The sequence below is a fragment of the Syngnathus acus genome, chromosome 2 (assembly GCF_901709675.1).
Source record: "Syngnathus acus chromosome 2, fSynAcu1.2, whole genome shotgun sequence".
Lineage (NCBI taxonomy): Eukaryota > Metazoa > Chordata > Actinopteri > Syngnathiformes > Syngnathidae > Syngnathus > Syngnathus acus.
This window is the reverse complement of record NC_051088.1, coordinates 24,878,058-24,896,484: the sequence shown is the minus strand read 5'-3', so window position 1 is coordinate 24,896,484 and position 18,427 is coordinate 24,878,058. Positions and strand designations below refer to the sequence as shown.

The following is an 18,427-nucleotide window of genomic DNA, read 5'->3' as shown; positions in this document are numbered from 1 at the left end:
TTCCTTCCTTCAATCCTTCCTTCCTTGCATATCATCCTGAATTCCATATCATCTTTCTTTTCTACCATTCCATAACATAGCCTGCCATTCTGACTTCCTTCCTCCAATTTAATTCAAAATATATATATATCTGTATAATTCCCTGCTTTTGCAGCAGGAATAAACCAGAGTACTCCAGCTAATGTTTGACCAATCAAATACTACAGTACAGTATACCAAATTACAATACAACCAGGGTAAATGGTTTGAATGATGATTGTAGCTTTCTCTACTAGCATAGTTTGATGTGTGACGTGTCAGTCTATTAAAAGATGCAACATGAAAAAAAAGAAAGATTTTGAGAACCAAACAACTGTAAAGGGAATTTGGCACGTGTGACAAATGAATTCTAGTACCAAACAAATATAAATAGAATCTTACTAATCCGTGACTACTACAGAGGCCCTTTACAACTCGAGGTAAACAATAAAGAAAATCCCCGTTTTGTCCAGATAGGGGCGCTAGAGTACAAGATTGAGGTACCGCAGCATCCTTCGTCATGATGCGCGATGGCCGCACATGATCGCGTGCCGCATAGACTGAAATGTGGTCACGATCACATTATGCTGCGACTTTATTTCCGTTATGTTAACACATCCAGGCTACGTAAAAAAAAAAAAGCAGCTACATCCCGCTGCCACTGTAACAAACCCTGTTGTGTTCGTGGGCGTAAATTAAAAACACAATGTCAATGCACCACTCACGCTTTCTGCTGTCTTTATTACATTTGATATATTTATGCGCATATCCCTGTTACGACGAATTCGTACGGAGGCTCTCTGGCGCCGATCCCCCTCCCCACGTACGTGTCTGTGGGCTGGCGCAAGCTCCCTCCTCCATGCGTAAAATATGTAGGGCATGCTTTGCCACCTCCATTTGAGAAAAGCCCAACCGGTAAATAAACTGTACTGCGAGTGGAGGGGAGAAGGAGACATAGCAGCCACTCTCCTTAATCGGCATCTCAACTCAAGAAGCGCAACACATTTGGAAGGAGGAGGAGGAGGAGGAGGAAAAGATGGACATTACCGACCAGGGTGCTCAAATGGAGCCCCTGTTGCCAGCGGTGAGTCAAATGACTTGTCTTCATTCGTGTGTGAAATGTCCACGTTTGGCTATTTCTCTTTAGAATTCAACACAAGACGGACGGTCGGTCAATGTCTCCCTTGGCTAGAAGCATTTGAATCTCTGTGGCGCACTGCAATTGGGATTTACAATTCCACTCCAATTCATTTGTCACACATTCCAAATTCAATGTCATTTAAAGCAAAAAGTGCAAAAACGATCCCATCCTCATTCAATTTGAATGATGCTTGATGTGCATCGCTGCAGTCTGCTTGTTATACATGATGTGAAATGGATAGGATGCTGTCATCGTCCATCAAAAGAGAGGTGTTTTTCAAAATCCAAACAGATTTGGACCCAATGCCCAGTGAGTGTACTTCACGCGCCCTCTACTACCTGCAGCCTCTTATGCAACCTGTGAGCTAGGATGAGGCATCTTTCAACTAACAAGAAGGCCCCCCTACTAAATTCTCTGAAATCCATCATCATTTTTGGAATGAATCATTTGGTGATTCAGAGGCAGAATGAGCACCTGCCCAGTTCACGTCGCTAACGAGAGCGTCATCTCATCATTATTCAGAAGGAAAAAAATGGGAAATCTTGACTCGATTTATTTTAGGATACACGGTGTGCTTGTTCTCTGTGTTGTCATAGCATCAGTAGGATGTCATGTCGCTATGCGGAGCAATAGTGGAGCCATCATGTCCGAGAAGCGAGTATTGATGCGATTCAATAGGATTTAGCGCATGCTTCTATTGAGCCAATGCACATATTCAACATTGGAAAAAGGTTGATGAGCTAAAATAAAACGTTAGGTTCATTTGATACTTTCCGCCTGCCACAATATGGCGTCATCGATGATCCATTCAGACCAGTGGAGTGAAATCACTTCTTCATCGGTCAATAAGCTCCAGAATGAAACAATATTTACGTTTACAGAGATAAGCACAATATCTGGCATCAATTCTGACGATATTCAGTGCTTGAAAGAATTATTAGACCACCACACAGTTTACAGTTTATGCCACAGCTGACCCCAAAAAAAATCTTTTTTCCAAGAGACCACATAAAACACTTCATAATCTTTCATGTGGGCTTCTCCATTTTCCTCGAAGCATTTTGAAACAAATTTAAAGCTCAATTCACCTTTTAAAAATGTTTTTTGGTATGTACAGGAATGCAAGCAAATAATTACAACTTTACATTTTAATCAGGAAATAAAAAATAATAATACAGAGCTAGTAAAAGATATTAGCCTCCATGTGATTGTGTGCCTGTTCTGTCAATTAGGTTGGAAACCACAACTGATCTATCAATTCCCACTGAATTGTATTACCAGAGATTTCTGCAGCAATGATTGGTTCTGGACTGGACTTAATGTTTTCTATTGAACGGGACTTAATGTTGAGTTTTGTGACGGCTCTTGATCGTAATGGACTTCACTTTTGCCATTGTACAAAAGCAACGTTAAAAATCTGGGACATGGCCTTGAGGTTTTTAAAGTTGCTTCTTTGGGGCGATGAATCCAAATTTGAATAGTTCTACGGAGAAGCAATTGTGAAGCTTTGAACTTTTAAAATGGAATTTCAAAGGGAATTTGAGGTTATAGTTGAAGGACAATTTGGAGGATCTTGAACAATTAATCACGATGAATCGACAAATCTCATTGTTAGCATTTTGACAATTGTTTTTCATTTTGTCCTAATATCTGATGTCTTATGATTGCAGGAACAAAGCGTGCAAGAAACTAAAAATGTGGTAAGTCCACTCCTTTTATTCCCTCAATTAATTTAGCTTTTAGCACACACTGGCTTGGATTCTTTCTGAATTCAATTACCAAGAGCTAAAAGCAAATTCAGTTTTGTGACCACGACAAGGCAGGCATCAAAAAAGGTTTGTGCTTACTGTGAGCTAAATAATGCTAAAATGGACATTTTACTTTGGCTCGGTCCATTTTAAAACGACTTCAGTATGCAGTAAGTTTGAGTCACACAGTATTTAAAGGTAATACAAAAAGTCTTTTGTGACTACTTTTTAAAAACATCTCTTAACCGAAGCGGAAGCGCATTCCACATTTGGGCAATGGATCGCAAGTTTGGAATCTTGCGTGAAGGACAGTAAGTAAAAAGCGGCTAGCACACCGCACTAACTTAACACTTCAAGGTTGCACCACGTATGGACGAGCTTGACCTTTCAAGGCTGACTGGTACAATATTGTACTGAATGTTAAAATGAAAAGAGGAAACAAGGACCTTTTTCCACACCCCCCTTGCTTTTTTTACAATTATATGTTGTAAAATCTTTCATTTCTGACCTTATAATATTTGGTTTAGATGTACCATGTTAGTTGAATGGCAACACTTTACCTTCCGCTAACTGCCAGATGTATTCTTTTCACCTCTTATGGTTGGTTGGTGTTACGAGTGAGTGGTCATGGTGCCTGTGGGCGGTTGAAGTGTATGAAAGAAAAGGGATGGGCTTCTAGAAGCACAATGTCGGCTATCATTATATTCATCAAGTGTTGCCAGCACTTGATCGTTCCCGTCTATATTTCTTGTCTCTTACACCACCGATTGAAGTCTGGCACCGTTGTCACCATTGTTGTTCTTTTTCTTGATTGTCAACTTTTTGGGACGCCGACTTGAGATAACAAATCTACCAAGCTGGGAGAGAAACAAGCTTTGCTCCAATCATGTTGGCGTCGGTGATGTCACAAGCGCTATAATCCCTGTTGAACCAATGCGGGTGATGGGCGGATTGGCGGATGGATGCGAGGCACAAACATTTGACCCTGGATGAGACGAGACACGATTGATTCTGAGCTGAGCTGAGCTGAGCTCCGTTTCTTGGATGTGAGCTCGCTCGCCATGTTCCATTCCGAGCTGACATCGCCGTGAGCTGCGAGTGGGACGCTTCTGACCCTCTCATCCTACCACAAACAAGGAGGGGGTTTAGTAACCATCCTGTCCCGTCCCAAGGGACCCAAAATGCTCTCGGTGGACTGCAACAAGAGATTTAGTTACCGGGTAGGCTGCTGAAATTCATTTGATTTGGAAAGTTCTTGCCGACGGGATTTGGATGTGCGCATGTGAGAGAAGCTTGCCTTGACAGATGGGACCGTCCTGTTCTGAGATTGGGGCTTATATCTGCTGCAATGATTCCGGTTACTTCATCGGGTTCGGAAAAAGAAAGAAAAAAAAAAAGCGTTTGTACTATTTTGACAGGGCCTTTTATGCAGACGGAATATTTCCGTTTTTCTAAGTGCTGATGCTCTCAGCGGTTATCATCGCCACGGTAACCATCTGTAGGGATGAAAAACCATGACAACTAAAACCACCCGCCAGTCGCAGAGGCCCTTACAGCCACCGATAATCCATCTCCGTCTTTGTCAACTAAAAGCCGCCACAATGTAGTGTTTACACTTATGCAGCGTGAAATAAATCAAATTGCTTTGTCTTTCAAGCCATTTTTTCTCAAGCCCACATGCTGTTGCGTGTCAAATGCTGTGGTGTATTTTTTTTTTTTTTAAGAGAAGTATACTGTAGCTCCCACAATAGTAATTTAACCTTCATTATGTTGCTCCCCAGGGAACACCCATGAATAGCTTATTGCCGAAATTAGGTCACACATTGTACCTGTTTTTCACAGAGTTACATGATATTGGGAAAGGATTACTCATAAGGAGCATGTGTGGAATATAGGAATTGAAGTAAGCTGCTGCTCAAAGCCTAGAGTGGACATAATGTGGAAAATGTGACTTTTGAATTGCTTGGCTATAGATTTGAGTGCATGAATTGAAACAACCAAGTGAATGTTTTGAAAGCATGTGCGCCGTTCTTTACTGATTGTGATGTAACAGTGCGGCTAATGCACATAATTCCTTCCCCAGCTGTCCATGACTCGCCAGCGAGCGAGAGTGGCCATTTTCACATGACACTATAGGGACGGACGGGCACCTGTTGGAAAACATAGCAGCTTTATTATGTCAAAGTTAATTAGGGCGGCTGCATTAGCACAGTTTAGCAATAGCCAACTGGGTTGTTCTATTCATTTGTGGTGACGAATGAAGGAGAAACTGCTTGTCACGTTACGGTATAGCCCCCTCAAAACGCGCTTAAAAAAAAAAAAAGTAAACTAAATATTTTGTGTTGGTGGTTCACACTTCAATCATTTGGATGCTTCATGAACTTGTAGTAGAATAAATATCATATTGTTGATCTCAGCAAACCCGGATCTTTTTTCCAACTGACCAAAAGATCAACCAGATATTTAAAATACAGTTAGCGCTTCCCAAACATGTTCAACATATATATTTTATTGCTTATTATTCAGAGAATACTCACAAAAGGCTTTGCGTAGTTCAAATACATTGGTATGTAAAACGCAGAAAACCATTAGCTTGATACAGTTACACACAGTGTGTATTGACAGTTTTAAAAAAAGAAGACAGGCAGGCTGTGTGGAATAAGAATTGCGTGAGCTCATATTTGCGCAACATGTCGAAAACATCCTGACCTTCACAAGAGCAACGTGACATTGGACTGGAGTCAGAGCAAAACTGTTCTTCTCATTTATTAGAATGTTTCAGTTCTTGTAGCAGATAACATTATATTGGGCCAGCGCTGGTCATAATGTTGTGGCTGGCACATAATCATCATGGATTGTACATAGAAAAACACGTGAGCATGTCTCTATCACGCATGGTCGCATGTCCACCCCTCCTCCACCTCGTTCATCCCCCTGCAGTCTTGCTTCCGTGCTCCCTGTTCTCCCCTGATAGCCTGCATCACACAACATCATTCATGAAATTCCTGATTCCATTTTCATCGTATTTCTTTTTAAATGCTTTCAGGTTTAGCTCAGCTAGCTGTATCATTACGGCCTATAAAAAGAAACAGAGGACTGCTGGGTGGATATTTTAGCTCATCATTACATAATAGGGGTTGTGGTACATGTATTTGATTTTTTGGGAGGGTAGGAAACATTCTGTAAGGTACAGAGCCGTACCGAGTCCCCACACGGAACATATTAGACAGCTAGCGTTAGCTGGCGGGCTATAACTATCATCGCAGAGTGGTAAGGTTGACAAGTTGAAAAGTGGCTTTCGGCCTTCATATAAAATGTAGCTGTTATGGAGATACTTCTTGATGAACTACACAGACAAAAGACTTGCCTATATGCATTTAGACTGTAATAAACACAAATACGTATGCGAGCACAAAAAACAACAGCGTTGCGTAAGCTTCTGCTTAAATCTTTCCTAAAGACTTACTGTACTATTAAATATATTTAAATTGGATATTTTTAGTAGTATAGAGCAGACTAATTGTATTAGGCCTCCTATCCAAAAGACAGTTTTGCTCCAAAAACATTCTGCTTTCTAATCAACACTTGATGAAGAACATTTACTTGCCAGCCGCCATTTTGTGCCAAACAAATTTGAACAATAGTCCAATGAGATTAGCAAACAATTTTCATCACTGTAGTGTGTTGTCCTATTTGGAGTTGATCAACTTAAATTTCTAAGTGTGTATTTATTTTATTTTTTTTTAAGCTAGCTCTTTGGATGTTAATGTTAGTTACACACGCATTTGCTATGAACGTTCGCACCACTTAACACCAGGCGTGTTCGTCACTGCCGGGTTTCTATGTTTATGAATGTTTAATGTCTACTTTCCTTACTTAGCTCCATCTGAGGAAAAGGAACACCAGTAGTGGACGTAGTGCAGTTGAACATTCGATCGGCATTTTCCAGCTGCACCGTAATGTGATGTAAATGCGAGACAAGCCTTTGTGTTCTTTTTGTCATGCCAGCGACATCCCGTTTGAGTCAATTAACACAGACTTATCTCATCGGACATTGAATACCAACTCACCAGCACGAGCTTGCCGCGAAACGCTTTTGATCTTCCGTCTTATCATCCATGTGTGAGAGAGTGAGTGATGTGCCACCATTTCACTTGCCCGTTAATCTTTGCCGGATAAGCGTCAGATACTCAGCAAGTGCAGCCCTAAGCCTGTCACGATGTACTCCATGTGTACTTATTTTCTTTTCACAATGGTGATTGGTGTATGACCTTTGACCCTGACACTTGGCATCAGAGAAATAGCTTCAAATCACAATTTAAAACGTGTCTTATGATGATGTTTTCATCAAAATATCCAAAGATACAAAAATTCGAGTCATTCTCACCGCATCTTTCATGGTGGAATTAGTTTGTATTAGGGCCAGAGCTGTCTCCTGCAGTGACACCCTTGTTTGGCCATTGGTGAGCCCGGCCGGCTTTGGTTAAATTGTCAGCCGGGAGGCTGAATCTCATCATTGTGCTCCTGCCGGCGTTCCGTTCTGCCTCTTCTTCCGCCTCACCCGACAGCGAGGGTTCATGGCTGTCTGCTGCTTGCTTTTACTCGTCGTCTAAGTAGAGCCCAGAGTGTGGAAGACAAGTGAGCGCCCAAGACAGTAAAAGCAATCTTGTGGTACATGGACGCCGAAACACCATCACCAGTAATGTCTATGTTGTTGAGATTTCTGCTATGATGTGTTTTCATTTGAATGTAATCTGCCCAGGGTCATATGCATGGTTCTTGCTATTTATTTAACCCATCCAATTCCCAAATTCAGGAAAGGCCAGACTAACGTTGGCCTATTTCTGTCCTCGGATTGGTTGGTCAGAGCTACTTCATTTGGACAGCAGATGTATTTTTTTTTTTTAAAAGCAGCTTTCAAATACTGTATTGAAATTGGCTGACTTGTTATGTCTACAGTTAGTGGTGCAGAGTTTCACTTTTTGGGTGCAGCTTTGGATATACTCGATATATAGCGTAAGGTTGAAGAAATGTTCGGGTTTCGATTATGTCCAGTCCTGAAGCAAGCCTTGTCTGTGTGTGTTTGTGTCAGAGGACTGATGAGGAAGCAGTGGTGGACCGTGGCGGAACCCGCTCCATGCTGAACACCAACTTTGAGAAGGAAGAACTAGAAGGTAACAACCCTCTCTCCGTGTTATATATTATTCATGAAAGCAAATGTTACATTTTGTGCAAGGCAAGATTTGTCCATGCGTTGATTTTGTACCGCATGTTTGTAATAAATGTTCTGTCACCGATCACCATACAACACTCATTTCAAGTTTGCGCAAAAGAAAAAAGAAAATCAGCAGACCAACCACTCCTATCTCAAAATTCTGGAATGAATAGCCCATCCATCTATTTTCTGAGCCGCTTATTGTATGTGTCGAATCAGATCGACTTGGTTTTACTGTGGCACCTCATATGGTGCAGGAGGCAAGAACAGGGCAGTCACAGTTCTCTGATCACTCAGCTGAGAGCCAGAGATGGGTGGAGGGTTGGGGCTGTGCATCACTGGCCGGCCAGTCAGCTCCACTGCAATAAAAAAGAGGAGACAGTCAGCTCAGATTATCTTCACTCTAACCTTGTGCATGCATGCTCGAATTCCGCACGCACAATCGTGGCAGCTAAAATGTGGGGGAAACCGTTGCTAGGTCTGCATTCAATGTAAACAAGCAAGAAAAAGCCCCCCACCAAACCATTTTTATTTGGAAGAGAAATGAATCAACACAGTAAGGAATGGAGATTCAAACACAAATGGTGCAGCAACACAATCGTGACACTCACAGGTATGCATTCTTTATGCTCTACAAAAAATGACCAATATTACCCATATTACAATACCGAGTTACATGCTGTAGTTGTGGCAGTATTATACTGCCCCCGGTGGCCAAGTTGCACACACAGCAAAAGACGCAATTAATGAATTACAATGCACAAATGTTTGCTGAATTCTTGACCTCATTTGTTATGACCATGTTTTTATAAATGACAGTGTTTTAGAGCTCTTTTTTTCTTGTTCTTGAAAAAACAACAGGTTTTTGTGGGAGACAGATGACTGTAATGGCATTTGCAGAGACATTTCCAGTGAAAGAGAGCTTCAAGTAAAAGCTCTCACCCCAAATGTTTATTTTCCCCTTTCTTGTTGACTCCAGGTCACCGCACTCTTTACATTGGGGTACATGTTCCTCTGGGCCGCAGATCACATCGCCGCCACCGTCACCACGGCCACAGACACAGGAAGCGCTCCAAGGAGAGGGACTCCACGGCTGACGACGGACGAGAATCTCCCTCACACAGTCGGTGTCCCGACGTTCCTTACGTTTTCATGTGGCTGCGGTTTTAGCAGAAATGAAACGTCGTCCTTTGCTGCAGCAGACACGCCAGCCCAGAGGGTGCAGTTCTTGTTGGGGACAGAGGATGGCGACGAGGAGCACATCCCGCACGCCTTGTTCACCGAGCTGGATGAAATTTGCCTCAGAGAGGGCGAGGATGCAGAATGGAAGGAGACTGCCAGGTGGGCTTGTTTTTCTTGCACCACATCCTACCCTGGAGACATTTTCATGTTTGCAAACAAAATCTTGGATGGAGGGTTGCGGACAAAGTGTTGTTCTTCACACCCACGTCTTCTTCTTAGGTCTCCTCTAAATGTCACTCCAAATGATCCAGACTCATTTTCTAATTTGAGTCCAAGTAGTTTAGTATCCGTACCAATGAATGAATATCTGTGTTGGTATCTAACACCCTCAAATGAATCCGATGAAGACGAAAATACCAAACAATAAAAAGTCAAGACAAGCATCATCATTTTTGCGACCCATCCAGATGTTGATGCTTTGGCAACAGCTGCTGTATTTGTGTGTAAAGGTGGCTGAAGTTTGAGGAAGACGTCGAGGATGGTGGCGAGCGATGGAGTAAGCCCTACGTGGCCACGCTGTCCCTCCACAGTCTCTTTGAGCTCCGCAGCTGCATCATGAATGGCACTGTTATGCTGGACATGAGAGCAAATTCGCTGGAGGAGATTGCAGGTACAACAATGCTTTTTCAAAAATACTCCAAATCATTTTTATCCAATCACAAGTGTTTCTTTTCCATAGAGACAATGAACCCATACTTATTAGCAATGACAGTATAGAATCCATCGATCATTAAAAAAAACTAGCTGTGGCTCGCTCTCCTTTTCAGACATGGTCCTGGATCAGCACGAAGTGTCTGGTCAACTGGGTCAGGATGCCAGGAGGAGGATTCGTGAGGCCCTGCTCAAGCAGCATCACCACCAGAACCACAAGAAGCTTGCCAACCGTATCCCCATTGTCCGCTCCTTTGCAGACATTGGCAAGAAGCAATCAGAGCCTCACTCCATGGATAAGAATGGTGAGGACGCGTTAGCCATTCATTCAAAGAATAAATGAACGAACGACATCCAGTTAGGTATTTTGGCTGACCTGATATCAGTGTTTTCATGACAGGACAAACCGTTTCATCTCAGTCTCAGTCAGCGATGACCGAGGGCAAACAGGACGTCAGTCGAGAAAACAGCGCTGTCGACTTCAGCAAGGTGAGCCACCGCTGCTTTTGCTGTTTATCTGCGGAAAAGTGAGATTGTTGATTTAAGATTGGGTACCGTGTGCTTTTGCAACTTATCCTGGGAAATTGGACATCATGTAACTAGAGGACCAAGCTATTTACTTTACGAAAAATACATGGTGAAAATACTTCGTCACCATGCTTGCGTGGCGTGGGTTTTCTCCAGGCGCACTCACTTTCCCCGCAGGTGTTGATATGAGTGTGAATAGTTTTGTTTATGAGTAAAATCCTAATCTGACATGGCCTACAAGAAGAAGTAGTGTTCCTGGAGACAGAATTACTGTACCTACAACAAGGGGAGAAAATAATGAACAAGTACATATGCACCATTGTGGATGTGAACAAATAAAGATATTCAAGTCTTCCAATTCATGATTTTGGCTTCTCTTCAACATGAAACGAAATAATATTGTGTCTAGTATTGACCCTTGCGGGACTCCATGGCTACCTTCACCTTTCACACAACTCGTACGAAACTTTGTCCTGTACTTTCACAATTGCCTTTTTATTGAAATCAAGGTCTTATATAAATTAGTCACAATAACTCTCTCTAGAATGATGAGGATAAAGAGTTGATGGGTTATGAACAAGTTTTGTTTATTAGATTGACCTTCACTTCATGAAGAAGATCCCACCTGGCGCAGAGGCCTCCAACATCCTGGTTGGGGAGTTGGAATTTCTCGAACGCCCTGTGGTGGCCTTTGTCCGCCTGGCGCCCGCTGTGCTGCTCAGCGGCCTGGCTGAGGTTCCCATCACCACTAGGTTGACCTCTGTGTTTCTTTTTGGACAGATGATCCAGCACACTCCCTGACTGTGTCCTCTCTCGCAGGTTTCTTTTCATCCTGCTCGGGCCTCTGGGCAAAGGTCCGCAGTACCATGAAATCGGACGGTCTATCGCAACCTTGATGACGGACGAGGTGAGGTTTTGCTCCGGGTACTATAAAAGCAGCAACGACGACAGATTCTGTTGATCTCAAGCTGCCCTTTGGAAAAAAAAAAAAAAAAAGTAAGCTCCAGAGGGATGAATGCACGGCACGCTATGATGAGCGAGTATCAGGATTTTCAGCAGTGCAACTATTATCAATGGCAGATGTTGCCTTAAGGCGTTGGGATGACAACCAAAGTTTTCCCCTCAACAGATTTTCCACGATGTGGCGTACAAAGCCAAAGACAGAAATGACCTCGTGGCTGGTATTGATGAGTTCCTGGACCAAGTGACAGTGTTACCCCCTGGAGAATGGGATCCCTCCATCAGAATAGAACCTCCCAAAAATGTGCCCTCTCAGGTAAACTCCCACCAAAAGAAGGCCAGAGGTATTGTTAGGAGTTTGCTTTCTTTTATTTATAGCAGGATTATATACAAAGCACACCAGAACGTTTAACCTTTATTGAGCCAAGGCACTTATATGACATGGTAAAAAAAAAAAAAAAAACTCACCACACACCAAAAAATCGATCCACGGGACAATTGCCATTTATGGAAAGTGCATTTCCTTGTTCTGCCTGTCACTATATGCTGTTGACCTAGATACCCGTGGATGACAAACAAATACATTATTGATAGTAAATGAATAATAATTTGGGGATAAATGATGAAATAAAGAATATTGCATGGGCACTCGTGTTGGGAAACACTGAACTGCACCATTTTTTTTTTCCCATAATGAACAAATTCCAATATGTACCAGCTGTAGTAGGAGGATTGAGATATTCTACATTCAAGTTGCCTATTGATGCATTTTCCTTCTCAAAATCAAATACTTTGAAGCACATATTTTCTGTTATTCTTCGACAGGAAAAGCGGAAGATTCCTCCTCTTCCAAATGGAGTCACGGATCTTGTTGACTCAGAGGAACACGGAGGCCACGGTGGCCCTGAGCTTCAACGTACTGGAAAGTAGGTCAAAGAGAGACAGCCATGGCATGCACTCGCCTCGTCTGTTCAAATGTCACCTCAACCTTGCCGTGTTCCGACAGAAGTGCACCTTGACACAATGAGATAACACCACTTACACACTGACAGCTTTTTTCCTCTGATGCTCCTCCAAGGCTGTTTGGCGGTTTCATCCTGGACATCAAGCGAAAGGCCCCTCACTACCTTTCGGACTACACGGATGCCCTCAGTCTGCAGTGTCTGGCCTCCTTCCTTTTCCTTTACTGCGCTTGCATGTCACCTGTCATCACCTTTGGAGGTCTTCTCGGTGAAGCGACCGAAGGACGTGTGGTAAGTGGATTCAAAGAAAAGAAATCATTTCTTGCAGTTTGTATATGCTCCAAAACCTCACTTATTGTCGCTCCCATTTGACATTTCCCGCAAAAGTGTTTTTCACTGTTCCCGTGTTTTCAGAGCGCTATTGAGTCCTTGTTCGGGGCTTCCATGACTGGAATTGCCTATTCGCTTTTTGCCGGGCAGCCGCTCACAATCCTTGGCAGCACTGGTCCGGTCCTTGTGTTTGAGAAGATCCTCTTCAAGTTCTGCAAGTGTGTCTTTTTTTTTTTTCCCCAAGTATTTTGAATCATTTTGCAAATTGATTCTGAGGACTTTCTTGTTGTTCTCTTGCAGGGACTACGGCCTCTCCTACCTCTCCCTGAGGGCCTGTATCGGCCTTTGGACGTCCTTTTTCTGTCTCCTGCTTGTGGCCACAGATGCCAGCTCACTTGTTTGTTACATCACAAGGTTTACAGAGGAAGCCTTTGCTTCCCTGATCTGCATCATATTCATCTATGAGGCCCTGGAGAAACTGCTCCACCTGGGCGTGCACTACCCCATCAATAAAAACAACAACCTTCAGAAGCTTACGCTGTATTCGTAAGTGCTAAAAAAGAAGAACCCTGTTTGCTATAATTGTTGCGTGAGCTAAGACTAAAGATCAACTTACCAACTTGGAATTATCTAGACGTGACTAGATGGTCTACACAGGTGCACTTGTGCAGAGCCCCAAGATCCCAGCAATGAGACTCGGCTGTTGTGGCAGGAGAGCAACATCACGGCATCTGAGGTCAACTGGACCATGTTGGAAGTTAAGGTAAGTCATTTTTGAAACTCACCCATCGGGTTTACAATCCACTCATACCCAGACGATAGTTCCGCTTTTCGGAGGAGCGCAAGTGTCAGTCCTGAGACCACCGCAAAGACTCCATGAGTCGTGCCATGACTGCGAGACAAACGTTCCCCACTAATTGTTCTGTGTCAAAAAAATCTACATTCAAAATAATGTGATTTTCATTCTTGACAATAGTGACAGAAAATGTTTTCAATGTTGGTCCATTTCAGCCAAATGAAGTCTAAATTACAAATCAAAACCTGATTTCCGTTGTCATTCATCCCGCGATCGTCCTCATCGTGTCCTCTGGTGCCAGTAGGAGTGCGAAAAACTGCACGGGGAATTCAAGGGCAGCGCCTGTGGTCCCCACGGCCCTTACATTCCAGACGTCCTCTTCTGGTGTGTGCTCCTCTTCTTCTCTACCGTCTTCATGTCCGCCTTTCTGAAGGAGTTCAAGACAAGGCGCTACTTTCCTACCAAGGTCAGTAGCAACTGAGCCACCTTGTGGCACTGACCTCAATGACCTTTTTGTCCATGTTTGCCTTCAGGTTCGGGCCATCATCAGTGACTTTGCAGTCTTCATCACCATCCTCACCATGGTTCTGGTTGACTACGCTCTGGGCATTCCCTCACCAAAATTACAAGTTCCCAACAAGTTTAAAGTGAGTCTTAGCCAGCCCAAACAATCAAAGATCACTTGGCTTTTGTTACTACCACAGCCACAGCTCATGTCTTGAAGAAAAAAAGAAATGTATTCAAGATTTAAGAGCCTCTCGGTACTGTTTCTAGCCAACCAGAGATGATCGCACCTGGATTATAAACCCCGTGGGCCCCAACCCATGGTGGACCACCATCATCACCTTCATCCCTGCTCTGTTGTGCACCATCCTCATCTTCATGGACCAACAGATCACAGCTGTGATTATCAACAGGAAGGAACACAAACTGAAGGTATCTACACCTGGGAATGACTTGCGGAGAAAAAGCTCTGAAAATGCCTGTGCTCTTTCAGAAAGGCTGTGGCTACCACCTTGACTTGTTTGTGGTCGGGGTGATGCTGGGCGTGTGCTCTGTGATGGGCCTGCCGTGGTTCGTGGCCGCCACCGTGCTTTCTATCTCGCACGTGAACAGCTTGAAGCTGGAGTCCGAGTGCTCTGCACCCGGAGAGCAGCCTAAGTTCCTGGGCATCCGTGAGCAGCGCTTTACCGGCCTCATGATCTTCACCCTCATGGGCTGCTCTGTTTTTATGACCTCAGTGTTGAAGGTCGGCCAAATAAATGGATTAATATGTGCCGTGTAAATATGGAGACATCACACATGACTTTTCTGGGTTGGAATTGTAGTTCATCCCGATGCCTGTGCTGTATGGAGTGTTTCTCTACATGGGGGCGTCTTCACTTCGAGGCATCCAGGTGAGTCTTTTTGTCTTTTTTTTTTTTTTGTCCAATCAATTGATTGATTTGGCTCTAGTTGCTTACAACCTTTATGTTATCATTCTTAACCACCAACATCTCAACATTTCTTGGATCGTCTCGATCAGTAATACTCTCAAGGGTGCTACGTGGGCTCCCTCTAGTGGCATGCGAGCAAATCACGGCCTCTGTACAATTCAGTTATATTTAACTTAAGTTCAGGATGTTTGCGTTTGACATTTCTTTTTTTTTTTAATTTTAAGAAATAGGTACGGACAGGCAGATAACAATGGCTACATAATGTTTTTGAGAAAAGATGAGTCCTGTAGCTTGATCTGACCTCTCTGTTGACAGTTCTTTGACCGTCTCAGATTGTATGGGATGCCGGCCAAACATCAGCCTGACTTCATTTACCTTCGCCACGTTCCCTTGAGGAAAGTGCACCTCTTCACCATCATCCAGCTCAGCTGTTTGGTGCTGCTGTGGGTCATCAAGACCTCCAGGGCTGCCATCGTTTTCCCGATGATGGTAAAAGAAAAAAACAAGACAGGAGCAAAAAAAAAAAAAAAGTCCAGAGAGCAACGCATTGAAAATGATCTCATCGTGCGTGAACAAAAAGTGGTTATTGAATTTATTTGACTCAAGGTCTTGGCACTCGTCTTCATCCGTAAGCTCCTGGACTTCATCTTCACCAAGAGAGAGCTCAGCTGGTTGGATGACTTAATGCCAGAATGGAAGAAGAAGAAACTTGAAGATGCTGCTCAAGAGGTGGAGTGATATGTAAAGGTGTGAAGACGACGACTTCTCCTTTGCGTTGCTGACGGTCGCTCGCTTGCGTTTCTCCTCAGGAGGAACACAGTATTATTGTAGAAGAAGAAGGCATTGTGCAGGTTCCACTTGAAGGACACTACAAGTAAGTTTCGAATCCATTTTGGAACTACCACATAGATTGAACCTGTATTATCTTTGTGTTTTCAAATATGATTTCTTTTTTCTATATTTGAAGGGGCGACCCAGCGACTGTGAACATCACTGATGAGATGTCTAAGGGTTCCTTCGGGAACGTTTGGAAGGGCGTGAACCCCGTGGAAAAGGAACCGGCTGCTAAAAGGTAAACCGCCAGCAAAAATCTTTTCGGCTCTTTATTATTTAGAATCAAATTTTCCCAGAATAGTGTTTAGGTTCAAGTAGTTCATGCCCATACAAACATAGATACGTATTAGCTCTTTGTCAACACGCAAATTGTTTATTAGGTCCCTTTTTTTATTTTAAGTTTTGTCTCGTTTCCTTTTGTTACCATTACATCCAGCCACTGGAGCTACAGGGATTAGAACTTGTTCTACTCAATTACATTTTGCTAAATCAACTTAAAGAACTTCCTTATCCTGAAGGCCTGTTTTTTTTTGTTTAAACAAATGTTTGCGTGAACATGAGTTCTGAGCAGCCCTGTCCCCGTCGTGGTTGTCCAGCCGCTAGACTAACATAGAATCTCCTGCATTGCTTCCCTCTGCTTCATTCCACCCACCCATCAAGCTCCCCTTCCTAACTTCCTAGAAGCTGAGAAGCCAAAGGTGAGTCTTTTCCTGTTGCTTGTTGAGGGTTTGGTAGGGCTGCAACTTTTGACCCAGTCATGTCAAATGAATGCGTTTGTTTTGAATCCAGACATGCGCCTGTGCTGTCCGTGCATGTTTGCCCCTTTGCATGTTAGGAAGAATTGAATGGAAACTCAACTTACCACTGACCCGACTTAAGGGTTTTTGAGGTACAAGTTGTCACTGAGACGATTAAAATTTGCAATATAACTGGTGCAAGGTGGCAGTGACTCAACTTAGAGACATAAACTTGAACTTCTCGTCATCGTGTCACGTTTTCAGTGCGTTAAAAAAGATCACGTGTCCATATATCATAACAACAATAGAGCAAAGTGAGAGATTCACGTTTTGAAGTTGGAACCACAGTCACTATTTGGAGTTTATCTGCCCACTCCTCTATATTTACCTATCTATCCAATCAGATTGTGCTATTGACATACATGTGCTGCTTCCAGCCACTAGGGGGCATGTCTGCATGATATCTTGGGACTGAGATGATAGTTGTGCTGTGCACTAGTCAATTCATTTGTTCCTTTGGTATTTTCCCCTCAGCCTTCCTCTGCATTTACAAAAAAAGTAATTTGCTGGTATTTCAATACATTGTGTTTTTTTTTTTTTTTCTCCCCTTCACCTGCCCAGTTTACCCAAAAAAGTTGAGAAGCGCCACAAACGTCGGAGACACGACAAGAGCTTGGATCGGGAAACAAGCTTGTGATGACACACATTGGCAGACAATGCCGTTGTTTTGTCTCTTTTGTTCATCAGAAAAAAAAACTGTGCCACACTCCACCACCTTTGTACTGTGATTTTTTTTTTTTAATGATTAGTATTGTGTGTCGTGTGCCACTTCTGTATGAAACATGACATTAGAAGCAACATTGGCGACTATATTAAAGAATCAATGCACATTTGCGTGAAACCAGCAACAAAACGGGCCAAGTGAAGGACACTTTTTCAAAAATATTTCATTGTATTTATATGTTTCGCAAAAACTTAGAACATTTATAAAATCCTGCCTCAGCAGAATAGTTCAATTGCTGAAATATGTGATTATTGTAGAATTTAGAATTTCTGTCAAAAGTGTGTCGATTTGGGGGGGGGGGGGGGGAATATATGAAATCTCATATATATTCTGTATATTTATTATTTTTGGTGATGTTACAGCTGTTTTGTTTTCCCTTCATCTTTTGCAAAGTAGCACGTGATCTTAGCCTCCTTTGGCAAATTGCTACTTGGTCTTTTTCCTCTTTGTTTGTTGCTGACCTTTCGAGTGGCTTGTACAAAACTCTTTACCGCTGTCAGTACGTGTCATCCACGGACCTAATCTGTCTTCAGTGTTGTGTTCAAAATGATTATTATTTGAAACGGCACCATTAGTACTTCTAGAGATGCAATAAAACCTTTTTTTTCTGCAAAGGGCAACCTGTAATATGTGCTGATCAGTCTTAACAATGTATAATACACACTATAGTTTATTTTATTCCGTGTTCCTAATATAGAACTGAAAATGATGTCCGAGGCTTTTTTTCTGACGTAGATGTTTCCTTGATGCTTCTCTTGATGCTTAAACTAATAAGAGGTCAAAATTATATCACTATCACATATTTTGACTGCATCTGTGTGTATTTTTGTTTGCCTTCAACTTTGATAGACGATAGCCATGTGCATTTGGTTGACAATTTGACTGGCGATTGTGAAGTAATCCGTTCCGATTTGTTCTTCAATTGTGGTTTTGTTCAGCAGAATGAAAAAGGATTTGATTGGCGTGTCTATAAAAAATGAAATAAACATACACAAAGATATGCTTTTTTTCCTCTTCTATCTTTGTTTTCAGAAAATTTGAACTC

General features: G+C 42.7%; 1 protein-coding gene across 4 annotated transcripts; it reads left to right on the top strand.

Annotated features, from left to right (window-relative positions):
- The first annotated feature begins 157 nt into the window (after positions 1-157).
- Positions 158-18,382, top strand: LOC119119689 (sodium-driven chloride bicarbonate exchanger-like). 4 transcript variants are annotated; one of them, XM_037246202.1, is made up of 27 exons: positions 673-1,102; positions 2,830-2,859; positions 8,000-8,081; positions 9,102-9,245; positions 9,322-9,463; positions 9,814-9,974; positions 10,132-10,320; positions 10,416-10,504; positions 11,138-11,295; positions 11,363-11,450; positions 11,673-11,819; positions 12,329-12,429; positions 12,582-12,756; positions 12,880-13,013; positions 13,096-13,341; positions 13,453-13,558; positions 13,896-14,057; positions 14,125-14,238; positions 14,366-14,527; positions 14,589-14,840; positions 14,920-14,988; positions 15,343-15,516; positions 15,634-15,756; positions 15,837-15,901; positions 15,995-16,099; positions 16,522-16,559; positions 17,220-18,382. In XM_037246202.1, the coding sequence occupies exons 1-26, from the start codon at positions 1,055-1,057 to the stop codon at positions 16,532-16,534; spliced, it is 3,279 nt and encodes a 1,092-aa protein (XP_037102097.1). In that variant the 5' UTR covers positions 673-1,054; the 3' UTR covers positions 16,535-16,559; positions 17,220-18,382. The 4 variants fall into 4 exon arrangements, with proteins under 4 accessions (XP_037102094.1, XP_037102093.1, XP_037102097.1 ...); XM_037246199.1 differs by lacking the exon at positions 16,522-16,559 and having other exon boundaries at positions 158-1,102; positions 9,325-9,463; XM_037246198.1 differs by lacking the exon at positions 16,522-16,559 and having other exon boundaries at positions 158-1,102.
- Positions 18,383-18,427: the final 45 nt, after the last annotated feature.

Coding starts and splice junctions, on each gene's coding strand:
- LOC119119689 (XM_037246198.1), top strand. CDS start 1,055: ATGGACATTACCGACCAGGGTGCTCAAATGGAGCCCCTGTTGCCAGCG. Junction 14,058..14,124: donor GGCGCTACTTTCCTACCAAG/GTCAGTAGCAAC, acceptor GTTTGCCTTCAG/GTTCGGGCCATCATCAGTGA. Junction 15,517..15,633: donor CCATCGTTTTCCCGATGATG/GTAAAAGAAAAA, acceptor ATTTGACTCAAG/GTCTTGGCACTCGTCTTCAT.